The following is a 17,268-nucleotide window of genomic DNA, read 5'->3' on the forward strand; positions in this document are numbered from 1 at the left end:
TATGATTCCAGGTACGTAACATGCAAACTTACGTTGTGATTCTCCTTCTCCTCACTTGTCCATCAAGGCCTTTCTGGATCTGGTTCTGACCTCTTCCAATTCCTTTCACGTTTGTATCTTTCAAAATAACCTTGTAGCCTTTATCTATTGACACTTGAGCAATTCCAGCACCCATCAGCCCAGCACCCAAAACTCCAACTGTCCTGAAAAAATAAATACCATTAATTGACAGTGATATTCTGTTATTTTAAAGATTTAAAAAGTCTTATGACAAATATTTTCGGTTGGGACAAAGTAACTGCACCATAATTCTATCAGTTATATTTTTTATACATTCCTGTAATTTGCTTCCACAATTTTGTTATTTTGATATTGTTCCCAAAAATATAAAATGTACCAATATTGATACCCGATCCCCACCTTTAGTAATAGTTGTAACTATGGCACTGAGAAATGTTTGCCTCACAAGAAGAAAACTGCATTAGAAACTTATTTTTTATAACCTTTAAACAGTCAATGGGTCATATATGACCCATAGAAAGTATAGGCGAAAATAGCCAATGGGTAGGGGCATGCATATTTCGTTTTTGACGAAAAAACGAAATTTGAAAAAACACATTGTAGTGTTAATTTTTCATGTTTTTGAAAGGTGTGAGATGCATTTTGTGACCATGTTTTGTCACGAAATAATGCGAAATGAACTGCAAAAAGCGAAATTAACTCTTAAACACGAAATTTACCGTTTACATACCAACGCGACACCTTCCGAGGTCTGAATTATCCTGAGAGTTATGCAATTCCCGGAAAATTGATTAATTGTGCTGTTAATATTGGAGAAGCAAAAATGGACTCCTTTACACAGAAATAAACTTAATACTCTGATAACTACATAAATGTGCTACTAGAAGTGAAATGTTAATTCTGTGGAATAAGTGTAGTTTTTAAATCAAATTTAGGATTATATTCACAATTTTAAAACCAAAATGTATTTTTATATACCACCTTTCATCCAATTTTTCACCGCTATAACACCGATATTTTATTTTATTTACCGCTTTTGAACCCGAAATTGACTCAGTTTTTGTACCGAAATTTTGCTTTTTTATTTACCAAAAATATGTGGCTCTACCAATGGGTCATATATGACCCATGGTGCCGATTACAACATTCATGTGCTTTTAGGACCTTCACACATGTATGTGAGGTTGTAAACGCTGACAGATGTTGAGATAAGACTTTGAATTGTCATGTGGAAGAAAACCCATCCCCCTCCTCTGATATGCAAATTAGCTATTTTTAGCCAAAATGCAGGATTGTACATATTGAGTCATATTTCAGCCTGTATGAGGACTAGAGACTTGAAACAAGTTTCACTTTCTTGCAAAAGGTCTATTCTTTGAAAACAATGCAAAAGTTTGCACCTTTTTCCAAAATAACGGGAGAAGAGGGGGGCCAACGCCAGATTTTTTTCATTGAAATTTGGGGACTTGGCCCCTCCCAACCCCGTTTTTCTCACTTGGGCTTTCTGAATTGTACACGGTCGCATGCTCCGATGTCTTTGCTTTCAAACAAAAGTTATCCGAAGTAGATTGCTCAAATAGTCTCAGATATAACGTTTTTCTGAAATAAGTGTAAAAATTTAAAAATTGCATGCAAAGGCCACGGCGAGAGAGGGGTTACTTTCAAAACCCAGCTCGGCTGTTTAAAGGGTAAAAAAGTACATGATTTATACCTTTGATTTCATTATAAAAAAAGAACAAAACTGCATAATTGTGCACTCCAAATCAGACTATGTATACAATATTTATACAATACTGAAATGATAAAATTGTCAACAATTTAACCAATATACTGATATTGGAATTAGTAATATTCTATTTTCATACATTGATATAACCAACAAATATAATGTCCACTTAATTAGTAACAGCCTCCAAATCAAAAATTAATAACAGACAGTGGCATTCTTTATCCTGACCAGTAAACATCTTTGTCAATGCCACACAATAAAAGAGAGTAGGTGTTTTCATTAAATATGTAGTACACAACTATAATTCAGACAACCCTAAATATGATTAACTAAAATTAACTGTAGACACTTTTGGTTTGGAATGACATCATCACTTCTCTATCTATCTATAATAATCCTTGTGTACAGCAGTAAATAATTCGCTGACAATAGCTCTCAACAATCCCTTGCAAAAGCAACTTACTTCACATCTCTCTCAGGTTTTCCAAACCTATTCTTCTTGCATTCCGTTTGGCCATGAAACAATCCAATCAACCCTCTTGCTTGTGGTGTCATGGCTAATTCTCCAAATCCTCTGGCCTCTGCTTCATAACCTGCCACCATTCCCTTGTCTATGCCTGTTCTAAATACATCCAAAATCTGGAGGAAAAATCAAGTATGGTAATATATTAGGCTATTGCTACAGTAATAGTAATTCAGTTGCAATAACGAGCTCATGTATTTACTGCACCACTGATGTGGTAATATTCATGATGATAATGTAATTGATTATTGATTAATTGATTTTGTGTTTTAAGTCCACTTTATGCACAGGGAGGCTAATCGAGACTGGACCTACAATTTAAAGTGGGATCCGAACCACTATAAGCCTCCACCGGGTATCGAACCCGGGACCCCTTGATTACAAGGCGGCGACGCAACCACTGCCCCATCGGGGAGGCCCATGATGATAATGTAATATTAACCCTTAACTACTATGGAATGTCGGTGAGACCACACTGAATTTATCATTTACTTTATTTCTCACAGTCTTCCAACCTCAGGCAGGGTGGCTACAAACAAGCAGAAATGAAATTCCCTGACTTTTCCAGGTTTTCCAGGACAAAATTTGTTTTTCCAATGTTCTCAACGGAAACCAAAACTGTTATTACATAAAGGGAACAAAATGAAACTGAAACTACCAAATGTTTATAAATGTTCTAAGGTTGCAATTTCTTTTACAAAATTTTTCGAACAAAAAATACTTCTTTTTCAACATGGAATCCAAATATGTAAAATGAATGGGGGTGTTCCATTTGAAATTTCACATTGCAGCATTGACTTACCCCCTCAATAGTATCAAACTTTTTTCTGTGCAATTTTTCGATTGGATGCATTCTGCATGCGATATTCCATACTATCATTATAAATGGACCAATCAGTATACTGAAGGGTGCATAATGACCATAAGTGGCAATGCACCCAAACAATTAAAATCAATCAATCTCACATGACAGATACCGATATATTATGGCACCAAAAATTGGCATTATCTATTTTTGACTTGTTAGTGTTAAGTTTCCCAAAATTCGCTTTTTTGTTTTAGAACATTTATCTGCCAAATATATCGAAACTTAATACTCCATTGTGCTTTTAAACTATTATTTTAAATTGTAGGTCACATGGTCTACGTATTTTCGTGACAGTTTGATATGTTGGATTTTTGAGGAAGTAAAAGTAAAGTGCTCCCCTGCACTTTGCCATGAAGGTGTATAGGAGTGTGGAGTTAAGGCCCCACACTTTCTTGATCACGGATGGTGGGGATGATGTGATCAGCACCACGCTCCTGGCTACCTTTATCCCTCAAAGTTTCCTCAAAGTACCAGCTTTATATGATGCTGGGTGGGTGCCGGAGCAGTTTGAAAAGGTGGAAAACATCCCGGTTCTCCCCCGCAGGGGATCGACCCCGGGTCTCTTGCATAGTAGTCAGACGCCCTAACGACTGAGCTCCATTATTACTCGCTCGACAAATGCCGATGGTGCGAACTTAGGTTGGTAAATCAAAACATATCTCGTGCGACAAATACGAAGATGTGGCTCCCGTGTGACGGTAGATACGCACTCGATCTCCTGTTAGAACCCAGCCACTTTGCTCTGTGATGCAAATGGTTTTGATAGAAGTTTAAAAAATCGTGGGATATACATGATTTAATGTGGTGTCGGAATTATTCCATGTACGTATAAATCTATAGTTTACTCTTGAGTAGGCCTCCCCGATGGCGCAGTGGTAGTGTCGTTGCCTTGTAATGAAGGGATCCCAGGTTCGATACCCGGTGGAGGCACTAGTGGTTCGGATTCCACTTTAAATTGTAGGTCCAGTCCCGATTAGCCTTACTGTGCATAAAGTGGACTCAAAACACCAAATCAATCAATCAATTTACTCTTGAGTAAAATGTTGGAAAACTTGCATGTTCTATGTACACAAACATGGCTTAGAAAAGACAAGAATGTTGGATTTCATGGAATTTTTCGTTGTTTTAGGACATTTCTTTAAAAAAAATCGCTAAAAACTCCAACAATTCGCATTTTATGCCAAATTCGCATTATTTCGATATTTCGAACGGGCGAAAAATGTGTCCAGACAGCACTGCACATTCCTAAACATAACTTCGCAGCAATTACCATTTTTCACAGTTTTGGCGTTTGTGAAAAATCAATGTCCCTACAAACTTGAAATTACTTTTTGGCCACCCCTCGTATAAATCAGTAGATGGAAAGTGAAATTTTAGCAGGGCTGGCAGAGGAAAGTCAATTCTTGAAGAAAGTGGTTTGCTTTTATGATTGCATGATTCGAGTAAATATGATATTAAAATATTATTTATTATTAGCATTTTATTTCATAATATTGGACATTAACCTTACTCAGTGAGAGATTAATGACCATCTCTCACGAGTTTAAGCAGACAGGACAGAGTGTGGCGTTAATTTCACTGCAATACTAGTGTTGCAGTAAATTTGAGGTTGGGAGCATACACTTGCCAATTTTCACAACGTTCACCAATGTAGATTTAATTAAGATTCACATTTTTGTGATAGTATTCAATATATATCCCGTTTGGTTGGATTCTTCTTGATATCTAAAAATAATGCAATGTCATTGTAAACGTATGTTAACTTGTGCGAAACCAGTAATACGTCAGGATGATGAAAGAAAACCTTCGTAAGCACTGCTACATTAAATAAGGTGAACTGAGCCAGAAGTGCAATAAAATTCCAGCAGCATATTTGCAGTCTAAAGCTCTTCTTGTTTATGCATGCAAGTTTTGTTGGATGTTGCAGTCCATTCAATTTATGTCGCATGTTGTAGTGAGATACTTTGTCGGGTGGCGATATTCGACATAAATCGTATGTATCAATGGAACATATTTGTTTCCATGTTCCTTCAGTTTGCCCAACAAAATGCGTTACTACGACGTCCGACAACTATCAGAGGGAGCCACCCGCTCTTATCCCCTCCATCTGTTGACAAATCCCCTTACTACTCCCATACGGAGAATAAAAACTGATAATTCAATGCATTTTCCAGGTAATATTTAGAGGCTTAACCTTTACTCCCCCGATGATACCATATGATATCATCAGAGTAAGGTCGTACTGGTCCGATGATACCCTAATGGTATCATGGTGCTGATTACGAAATGAATGTGCTTTTTGGACCTTCATACTCTTATGTTTGGGTGGAAACTCTGACACAGGTCTGGAGCAAGCCTGGGAAATTCATATTGATGCCCAACCTCCCCCCCCCCTTCTACAACATATCCATGCCACATTTCCGAACAGAGTTTCACATTTTGGCTCATTATTCAACTTGTATGGCACCCAAGAACATGAAACATGTTTCATTCTCTTGAGAAATGTCCATTCTTTGAAAAGAATACTAAAGTTCGCACCTTCTCTCCAAAATAGGGGGAGAAGAGGGGCAAACTCCAATTTTTTATGTTTTTTCCGTTGAAATTCAGGGGACGTGCCCCCCCCCCCCCACCCAAGCCCCCTTCCTTGGTCCGATGTTCTGATTTGTACACGGTTGCATGCGCTGATGTTTTAGCTGCAAAACAAAAGTTATCCGAAGTAGATTGCTCCCATAGTGCCCAAGTTATAACAATTTTCCTCCAAAGAGTGTTCGAATTTAAAATTCCCGCCGAGAAGAAATTTCTCTCTCTCCTCCTGCCATCACTGGTTTCTGGTGCCGTGGTTGAGTTGCGCATAAAAGGGGCCTAAAAGTTGAGGCTGAAACTTACGAACGAGATTTCCTGTTTCCTGTTCCCATGCAGAATTCCATAATGATATCTTTAAATAAATTAATAAATAAAAAAAAATAAAAAAGTAAATGAAGATGAAATTCCCTGACTTTTTTTGACACCTCAAATTCCCTGACTTACCCCCGGTTTTTCAGGTTTTCCATGTCTGTCGCCACCCTGTCAGGTGGACCCTTCTCTATAACTTTTGGTTGGGGTGCTGGCTACATCATACCATAACAGTTACATTTGATTTTTGGTTAAGTTGCATTTCAAATGGTTCAAAACTCATTTTCAATTTCAGCAAAATATTACATATTATTTTGAACTACTTACCTTTGAACAACATAAAAATTTAGAAATTTTAAGAATTTGGAATTTTAAAAAAGCATAGGAGCCATTGTTGTAATTTTTTACTTTTTCCCCCCTCCTTGCATAAATTATGTTCGGTTTTTTTTAACAAAACAATAATAATTGAAAACTGTTTTACAATATTCATCTATAACACATAAAACGAGTCAGAAATTGAAAACCGCAAAACAGTTAGTTCACAGTGCAAAATTGAAACAGCAGTCTGACAGACCGCTCCAAGTAGTTATGTGATTATCAACAACCATAGTAGTTAAGGTTAAATGGCTGAATACTTTTATCAATTACTGTTAGTACTGATATGTGAACAATGTAGCAAATCAAAGTTATTCGGAATAATTGATTGCCGTTATATATCCAAAATAGTTGATAAACTGAACAAACACAAACAGTACTTCCTCCCCCCCTTGATAACCCAGGTGTATATGATGCAGAGTGCGAATGCAAGGCACATTACATCGGCAGGTCCTTCAGATCTGTCAATGAAAGAATCCAACAGCACCTAATAGATGCGAAAAAAGCCCAACCCACTACTGGTCTTGCTAAACATATCAAATACAATAGCCATAAAATTCAAGAGGTTCAAGTCAAACACACTGCCCACACGCTCGTAGACACCAAAATCAAGGAAACGCATGCCATAATGCACTTCCTGCACAAGCTAAACATCCATAGCGTACAAGCGAACCACACTTGGATTCCCCTACTACAACAGTTATCACCCGGAAATAGCAGATGACACGGACCCAGACGCACAGTTAACTACAGCACACCTAACCGCAGCCGGAGAACTACAAACAAAAGATGCATGCCAAGCAACAGCACAGCAAGTTCCAACGAGGATGGTGGCAGTGGCCACTGAAATTAATCGAAAAAGAAGAAAAAACAGCTTCGCGGATAAAAGTGAGTACTAGTTTCTCCGTATTTATATACTACCGCGTCTCTCTTTTCCCAATCATGAAAACTGATTTTGTTGTGAAATGACACACATTTTAATATTTTGATGCAATTTTTTAATATTTCAAAGCAAAACTCTGGTACCTTAATGCATATAGTTGTAGACAAATAGTTACATGTTAATATTAGAAGATATCATGAATATTTTTTAACTGTTACAATTGTCAAGCATCTTTATCACTGGGAATCAGAAACTGTATGGTTCAAAGTGGTATTGGCTTAGTTCTATTTTTTACCCCATGGAATACATTACTAATATTAACTCTGAGAACACTGAATCTGGCCCAGTGTAAGAGTTGATTCAAAATAAAAAAGGAACCAATCAAACATAGCTTACTAAACTACACACAAAAAATCATGCAAAAATAAAGAAATGATTTCTAAATCTACAAATAAAAAACAAACAACAAAAAGTTTAGCACTACCATACCTACTTGCTACACTACTTTCCTAACTACCAAAACTCACATATTTCAAATACACTCTAGCAAACTATCAACAAAGATTCTTCATATGCATACATGCAGAAATAGGGGTTTCATGGCATAATAATTATATAGATTTGCAATATCTTTCAGAAGTTCTGAAGCTCCATAAAAATCAATTCACTGCGTGTACAGTCACGGATACTTCTGGGTTGCAACACTCCCATTAACTTTCAATGGAAACGTTCCAACCCAGAAGTGTGCATAACTGTACAATAGGTAAGTACCCAGTTGTGTGTTTCCTTATATTCGATGCTATTGCTGTTTCCTTTTATTATTTATCTTATTTTACATGGCCTTTCTGCCTTTTTATGCTAATTGCAACAACGAGGATAAATTATGATTTTATGAACTTTGGCGGCACAATTATGAGTCACAAACCACAATCACAAACCATTTTCTCACTTCATTTGTAAACATAGCTAGGCTTTAAATTACAGAGAAAACCTAGCACACATATGTTCCAGAGAACTATATTTTATACCTACCATGTAACTACATGTAATACATTTACATGTACATACTACATATGAATTGTACAAAGATTTTACCTTCCTGTTTGAAGTAAATACCGAAATGTATCAATTGCAAAGGGATCTTCTATTGCTGCAAATCCTGGATCTCTGAAATTTCAAGGTTATCACGAATTTTAATATTAAGAAAATTAACACTTTTCATTAGCCACCAGGGTATAACAGCTGCTTTGTAAATACAGATGATGTTAGATATAAAACACATGATAACGTCATCGAGGTGGTATGTAGTCAGGATGCAGGTTAAAACTGTACGTAGGGTGGGGGAGGGGGGGAGTTTCACATCAGCACATTGTGGAAATTTATTCTTTTTTTGGAGTGTGGTATAGTCCAGCATATAACAGTGATGACAGGATTAAATGCATTGGCCTAGTGTCACTCACTCTGGAGAATTGTGAAGGGGATTTGGATATACGTACCTCAAGATGAACAAGAGAACTTTAAGCAATTAAAATATGTATTGCTGACAACATATATCGCTAGAATATTGTGACGATATATTGCAAACATGATATATGTCACCAAATATCATGACTATATATCGCTGACAAAATATATATTGCCAAAATATTGTGACGATATATCACGTAGTTGATATTTTTTTCAATATTGCAATATATCGTCCGGATGATATATTGCCAAACACTAATATCATTAAGTTAAAAACTTGGGAAAAAGTTGCCCATCCCTGAACACTAGAACATGTCTCAGCAATCAAAGCAACCCTCAAATTAAAAAAAATTACACTAGAAGTATTCAGTTTGTCTAGAGAGGGACACAATGGATGACAGATTAGAAGACATTAACTTTGCTGATGAACAAAGAAAAATGCAATAAATAATAACAACAAGACTGAGGGAGACATGGTATTAAACGGTAAATTAACTGAAATAGTACAATAATTCCTTTACCTTGTTATAATGAAATACCATGGACAAAATATTTCAAGAAACTGAACAGCAATCACATCAGAATTAAATTCCCAAAGGAAGGGACTAAAGATGGTAGAATATGCAGTTGACCTTAAGTACTGACAATCACAGCATGAAATAATGTTCATTTGAAATGGGTTATGAAAGGGGTTAAATAGTTCAAAGAACTTCCATGAGAAATGGGTACAAAAAGAGCATAATGTACAAGTGTAACATAATCACAATATTTAAAACCCACCTGGGTTCTTCTTCAGGGTTTGCGAAAGGAGTAAATACTGCATATGGTCCCCATGGTTAAACATATTGCATGAAAACACAAACTCCCTCAACACCAGGACTGTTGTGTCTGTTTCTATCTAATTATCCATTTTGCCTTATGTAACTAATATAACCAACAGAAAAATATAAAAAAACACCATGCAATAAAAACATCTCGCATCCTTAGGAGGAAAAAAGGTTCAAATAATAAAAACCCATCCATTACATGCACAAGCTTTAAAAAAACACCTTAGAAAATACATTATTCCCTACCTCGCCTCGGAAGTGGCAAGTCCTGGACCCAATGACTCCACAACCTGGTCTACAAGTCCCATCTTCTTAGCTCTGTCCGGCTTTATTGTCCTCCCAGTCAATGCCATATCTAATGCATTAGGCAAAGATATCAGTCTCGGTAATCGTTGGGTGCCTCCACCACCAGGTAGTAACCCAAGCATTACTTCTGGCAGTCCGAGGCCAGTTTTCTTATCTTTCACAGCAATTCGATAATGGCAGGCAAGAGCAACCTATAATGAAATTTTAAAATGTTTAAATGTAACACCTCTGTTCTAGAAATGGACAAAATGTAATAACACATTATGAAAAGGACAAAATAGAGTTATTTTGATACTGCTAATAAATTGCATCAAGTACAAACTCTTTTAAATGATAACACAACTTAAACTTAATTTCAATAAAGACTAAAAAGTAAAAATTCTAAATGTTTCCTTATGAATGTGAAATAACAAAACATAACGTTCATTTTTATTATTGAAAGGTGTCAGGTGCATTTTCCTTCCACATTTAGTCACAATATGATGTGAAATGAACTGCAAAATGCAAAATAAACACTCATATATGAAACAGAGTTTATGTACCGTGACACTTTCTGAAGTCTGAATTATCCTGAGTGTTAAGCAAATCACGGATTTTTTAAAATTTGACTAAATATTTCAGAAGCAAAAATAGATTCCTATACACGGGAATAAACTTAATACTGTGATAACTACATAAATGTACTATTTGAAAGAAATATTTAAGTTGTGCAATAAGTGTAGTTTTTAAAATAAAATTTAGGGTTACATTCAACATTTTAACACTGAAATGCCATTCTTATATACCGCTTTTCATCCCGAAGTATATTGTTTTTGTACAAAAATCTTCACCATAAATATGAGGTTATATTTATGAATAAACTTATGACAATATGAATAAACTTGAACCTGTTAACAAAATTATTAAATTAATTTGACCCCTTTACATATCCTGCAGGAAAAATCTGAACTATTCTGATGGTGTATATCAGAGGAGGAATTCTTCTTTTGGTTATAGTGGACTTAACTACAGGCATTAATTAATATCCCCTCCACTCAGTGTTGCTGTTCTGATGCTTTCCCTGGCAACTGTGTAGTTGAATAGTTACAGGTGAGGATGAGTCTTGCAATTTTTTTTTGTTTTTTACTTTCTTATAGTCATCTTCCTGCCTCTTCAAGCTAATCACAATGATGATTACATAAAACTGATGAAGGAACACTGCTCAAGAACACATGTACCCAGACTATGAATCAATTATTAAATGTACTTGGCTGCATGAATGAGTCTTCTGACTGAAATATGTCTGTATATTCACAGCACTGCAGTCTGTTAAAACTATTAATAATGGTCTATATAGTGATTACATCTATGATCATCTTGTAGGTTTGCATAGCCACTTTTTATAGATTCAAAACAATATATGGTAATTTTAAAAGGTTCTTATTTGATTTTTTATGAGACATTTAGTCTTGGTTTCCGAGAAATTTCTCAAGCCAAGATAACCACCACACATGCACAACTTTGCATGGCTAATCACTCAACACTTCTAAGGAATGCACTTCCTTGTTTATACAAAAACTGGTTTCTCCACCTTACTGTACTTCCCCAGGTTGTCACAACTGGCTGTCTCTAATCCTCCCCTTCATCAGGTGACCTACTCATCATCTTCCCTCCTTTCCTCCTCCCGATGGCATTGACCTTCACTCCTTCTTTTATCTGGGGTGGTAAGTTAAAATTATCTACTTTTTTGTTACATGAATTTTTTTAGTGCCAATTGCAATAATTAAGTATTAATGGAAAAATTGATAATACAGGAAACAGACGAAAGCCATTCAGAAGTTTATAACTGCAGCCCTTGCTTCTTGTATTTTGTTATACATTCTAATTGCAAGACCAATACATGAATTGTATTACTGTACAATCTGTAGGTTCGTATGGATTCAATAATCCAATCTGCAACACTAAAACAGATTCATTTGGCTCTTGCACACATTGTCCCCCCATATCCCGTGATATTTAAACAGGAATGGGTCTACTTGGTGCTTCTCAAAGGACAGACTATAAGAAAGCACTTTTGCATTAGAACTGTGAAAAATTGATAATACAGGTGACAGGAGAAAGCAGTTTAGAAATTCATAACTACAGCCCACGCTTCCTGTATTTTGCTATACAATCTGTAGGTTAATATAGACTAAATAATCCAATCCACAACAATAAAACAGATTCACTTAACTCTTGCTCACATTGTCCCCATAACAAGTAACAATAAAACAGGAATGAGTCTACTTGGTGCTTCTGAAAGGACAGACGATATGAAAGCACTTCTGCACTAAAATTTGAAAGATTGATAAAACAGGTAACAGGCGCAAGCCTTCTAGAAATTCATTACTTTAAACCATGCTTCATATTTTGTCATACAAGACAATCTAATTACAATAAGACCAACATACCGGGTGGTCCAAAAGTCCCGGAACGGTCAAATATCGTGAGAAATACACATCGAATCGGAAAACTAAAAAATACATGTTTAATAAGTGAAAGAAAGCTATTCAATGACATCACACTTGATTCCCCACCCCTGCCCCCTGGGGATGGGGCAGGGGGGCAACCGTGAACTTTGAAATGGAAACCCCCTATTTTGTATTGTAGAATCTGATTTTACGTAAGAAAATAACCGGGTTTCGGTACTACATTTCGCGTAACCCAGGAACTACAACGTGGACGTAGTACAGAGGTTGTTCGCTTTATATCCGACTATTTTCGATTCGGTGCTGCCACCTGGCGTATCATGCTGGAACTATTGGTCTGCTGGCGGGAGCAGTGTTGTGTCTGACCTTGTAGGTGCGCAAGTGTTGGTAGTGAATGTTATCAAATGGCACCGAAAATCAACCGGTATTGGGAGGGTTACGTAATGGCCCTTTTCCATTACGTAACGTTTTCATAGGTACGCATTGTGAAACAGTGTCGGGAGAATGGGTTAACATGCGGGGTGACTACTGCGAAAGATATTGTAGCCCATTACACACAACAGGCTCTCCTTGTGAAACATTCACAAACGAAAACCACCAGGAGAAGGGCTGCAAGTGTCGCCCGTAGTGCAAAGGGGGATCCATCGATTGGCGTGCCAAGAAAATCCCCGACTCAACGTCATATGGCCCACAGATTTCACCTCGCACCGTCAACTGTGAACAAAATAATTCGCAAGCGCCTCAGGTTGAAGTGTGTTTGGAAGGCCCGTGTACACCACCTTCTACCACGTCACATTGCCGAACTTAAGACAAACTGCAGGAAACTGTATGAAAAGTACCTGGCGGGTTCCAAATGGAAGAAAGTTGTCACAATGGATGAATCATATGTCCATCTCACTGCTGGTGGTCACATTCGGGCGATCACATACGTGACATTGACGGCAAGCGGCGCAGCAACTTTGTTCGTCAGTGCAGGGAAAGTTTCCCTCGTGGCTTTATGGTTGTGACGGGATTCGGATATGAGGGTAAGTTGATGATACGCAAGGTGGACAAAAACGTGAAGGTGAATGCCAGATACTTCAAGACTCCATTCTGACAGCTATCTATCAGAGACATCCCACAATTGTATGGAATGGACGCGAACCAGGTGATGATCCATATGGACAAGGCTTCGAGTCATACCGCCAGAACATCACTATGCTTTTATCAGGAAAAAAGTCCAGATGCCAGTCCAATGGATTTTTGCGCATTTGGACTGTTGAAACGTAGTCTTCAACATCGCCACCTGCGCACCCTGGATGGTATATGGTAAGCTTGCAGGGAGGAGTGGGACAGAATTTCCATGCCTGTCCTGCGCCGGAGCTTGCTGCAATGGAAACTGTGATGCCGGGTGATAGTCCACAATGCTGGGGGTCCAATAGACCATGATCGGTGGCTGCGGCGTGGTATCTCTTAAGGTGAGTACCTGTCAAAAATGGTCGGATATAAAGCGAACAACCTTCTGTAGCATTTTGTTCCCATCGGAGTGCTTGTTTTAGGTGAGTTCCCTTACCTCTCACCATGGGGGTGCTTGTTGTAGGCGAGTCCCATTGCCTCTCACCATTTGGTGTTCTCGCCAACCTCAATTCATTTCCTGCTCAAATTGGTATCCACCCCCTTTCTTGGCAAAGTCCCAACCGAAGATACACACCATTGGAAACATTCTGTAACATCTCCAGACTAATTGCATTTGACACTGTGCAAATTCTGTCTTTCAATTCCTTGTTATCGTTGGGTTTGGTTTCAAAAACTTTGCTTTTCAAGTATCCCCCGTAGAAGAAATCAACCTGTCAGGGAAAATGTTGTTCAGCACATTGCGAACAATTAAAGCAATATGAACTTGAGCTCCATCTTGTTGATACCAAACATTCGCGAATGCATCCCTAATAATAGTTTGTATTTCAGGTATTATCTCATTGGTCAACAAATTTACGTACTTTTCAGATGTCAAATTGCCATTAATGAAGTATGGCCCGATAATACGATTACACAATATTCCAGCCCAAAACGTTAACTTTTTGCTGGTACTGTATACGATGCTCCCTCATCCAGTGGGGATTCTCTGTAGCCCAAGACCTCATGTTATGCCTGTTGACAGATCCGCTCAACTTAAAGGTAGCTTCATCGAAGAAACAAGTCCACCACAGAAGTACACCATCTACGATCCTAGTCGTCTCCGATGAGTTCTTGCACTAGTTTCATTTTGTACGGATGATACCGATGCAACTTCACAATTCTAAGGATAGATGTTTTACTTACTTCGGTTTGTTGAGCTGCTTTTCGACTCAAAGTATGGGCGTTTCCTTGGAAATGCATTAGAACTTCCAAGATTTCTCGTCGTTTGTAGCAGTTTTAGGTCTTCCACAACGTGGTTCATCCCCGACTGCTCCAGTTCTTTTGAAGCGATCAACAGTAGATTTTTAAATAGATGCACGATTCGGGAATGTATGATTGAATAAATGCGCAACGTCTCCGTATGATCGTTCCCCATCACCAAACCACCGCACCATGAGAACTGTTATCCTTTCCCTCTCTGACAATGCCATCGTTGACAGAATACAAACAGTAAAGGATTTTCTATTCTTTGTAGACCTATTAATACTCCAGTACGATACCCCGTCACCCCCACCCCCATTCGTGAGTTGCAAAGAATGCACACAGGGTTACTGACAATAAATTTCACCGCGCACTTTCACATTCTGTAAGATCTCAACTCTTACACAACTATCGCCTTAAGCACGCGACCTTCACCGTTGTAGATTACAGGCAGCTCCTCACGCCGAACCGACTTGGTGGCACAATGAGTAAGCCCACTGTGTGTGTATCGTTGTTGGTTGGGAACTGCTCACACAGCGAACTGCCGACACACGTCAAGGTAATCGCATGCCTGCATCGAGTCGCCAGATGTCAGATAAGTCGCCTTTGAGCTACCCTATGGGAGCGCAGAAGAAAAACAAATCGGGCCATGATGTAAACAATGAACAATTCAGAAGTCTATGCTTTTCGACGTTGGGAATGGAGAAAAGGCGATGGTGAGCGGGTAATTAAGTTCCGGTCACAACAGAGGCATGGGGAATCACCTAAAACAAGCACCCCAATGGGAACAAAATACCACTACGTCCACGTCATTTTCCTCGGTTACGCGAAATGTAGTAATGAAACCCGGTTATTTTCTTACGTAGAATCCGATTCTACAATATAAAATAGGGGTTTCCATTTCAAAGTTCACAGTTGTTCCCCACCCCCAGGAAGCAGGGGTGGGGAATCAAGTTTAATATCATTGAATAGCTTTCTTTCACTTATTAAACATGTATTTTTTCATCTTCCGATTCGATGTGTTTGTCTCACGATAGTTGACCGTTCCGGGTCTTTTGGACCACTCAGTATGAATGGTATTACTGTACAATCTGCAGATTTATATGGAATCAATAATCCAATCTACTACACTAAAACAGCATCATTTCGCTTTTGCACACATTGTCCCCCCATATACCAGGACATTTAAACAGGAATGGTCTACTTGGTGCTTCTCAAAGGACAGACTATAAGAAAGCACTTCAGCATTAGAACTGTGATAAATTGATAATACAGGAAACAGGTGAAAGGCTTTTAGAAATTCATAACTGCAGCCCACGTTTTCTGCATTTTCTTATAAAATTTAATTACAATAAGACCAACATATGAAATGTATTACTGTACAATCTGTAGGTTCATATGAACTCAATAATCCAATCTACAACACTAAAACAGATTCATTTGGCTCTTGCACACATTATCCCCCCATATCCCGTGATATATCAACAGGAATGGGTCTACTTGGTGCTTCTCAGAGAACAGACTATAAGAACGAACTTCTGCATTAGAACTTTGCTATATTCATAATACAGGTAACAAACGAAAGCATTTTAAAAGTTCATAATTGCAGCCCACACTTCATATTTGTCATACAAGACAATCTAATTACAATAAGAACCACATATGAACTGTATTACTGTACAATCTATAGGTTCATATGAACTCAATAATCAAATCCACAACACAAAAACAGATTTACTTCCCTCTTGCACACATTGTCCCCCAATAACAAGTGGCTATTAAACAGGAATGGGTCTACTTCGTGCTTCTCAAACGACAGACTATAAGAAAGCATTTTTGCAGTAGAACTGTGAAAAATTGATAATTCAGGTAACAGGTGAAAACTGTTTAGAAATTCATAACTGCAGCCCACGTTTTCTGTATTTTGCTATACAATCTAATTACATTAAGACAAACATATGAATTGTATTACTGTACAATCTGTAGGTTCATATGGACTCAATAATTCAACCTACAACACTAAAACAGATTCATTTGGCTCTTGCACACATTGTCCCCCCATATCCCGTGACATTTAAACAGGAATGGGTCTACTTGGTGCTTCTGAAAAGACAGACTCAAAAAGGACTTCTACATTAGAACTGTGTAAAATTGATAATACAGGTAAGAGACGAAAGCCTTTTAAAAGTTCATAATTGCAGCCCACACTTCATATTTTGTTATACAAGACAATCTAATTACAATAAAACCAACATATGAATTGTATTACTGTACAATCTGTAGGTTCATATGGACTCAATAATCCAATCTACAACACAGATTTACTTCCCTCTTGCACACATTGTCCTCCCATAACAAGTGACTATTAAACAGGAATGGGTCTATTTGGTGTTTCTGAAAGGACTATAAGAAATAACTTCTGCATTACAACTGTGAAAAATTGGTAATACAGGAAACTGGTGAAAGCAATTTAGAAATTCATAACTGCAGCCCAACCACCCTTCATATTTTATCACACAAGACAATCTAATTACAATAAGACAAACATATGAATTGTATTACTGTGCAATCTGAA

The 17,268-nt window shown here is 37.7% G+C and overlaps 1 protein-coding gene across 1 annotated transcript in view; it reads right to left on the reverse strand.

Annotated features, from left to right (window-relative positions):
- Window positions 1–17,268, reverse strand: part of Mtpalpha (monolysocardiolipin acyltransferase Mtpalpha) — a 72,583-nt gene that overhangs the window by 15,866 nt on the left and 39,449 nt on the right. The window contains exons 4-8 of the mRNA XM_083120072.1: window positions 9,832–10,082; window positions 8,387–8,458; window positions 6,028–6,076; window positions 2,214–2,389; window positions 33–203 (exon numbers count right to left, since the gene is read on the reverse strand). Coding sequence (XP_082976198.1) covers window positions 33–203; window positions 2,214–2,389; window positions 6,028–6,076; window positions 8,387–8,458; window positions 9,832–10,082 — 719 coding nt within the window. The remainder of the gene's footprint in view (window positions 1–32; window positions 204–2,213; window positions 2,390–6,027; window positions 6,077–8,386; window positions 8,459–9,831; window positions 10,083–17,268) is intronic.

This window comes from Lepisma saccharinum, chromosome 1 (genome assembly GCF_977018435.1).
Source record: "Lepisma saccharinum chromosome 1, izLepSacc3.1, whole genome shotgun sequence".
NCBI classification, from domain to species: domain Eukaryota; kingdom Metazoa; phylum Arthropoda; class Insecta; order Zygentoma; family Lepismatidae; genus Lepisma; species Lepisma saccharinum.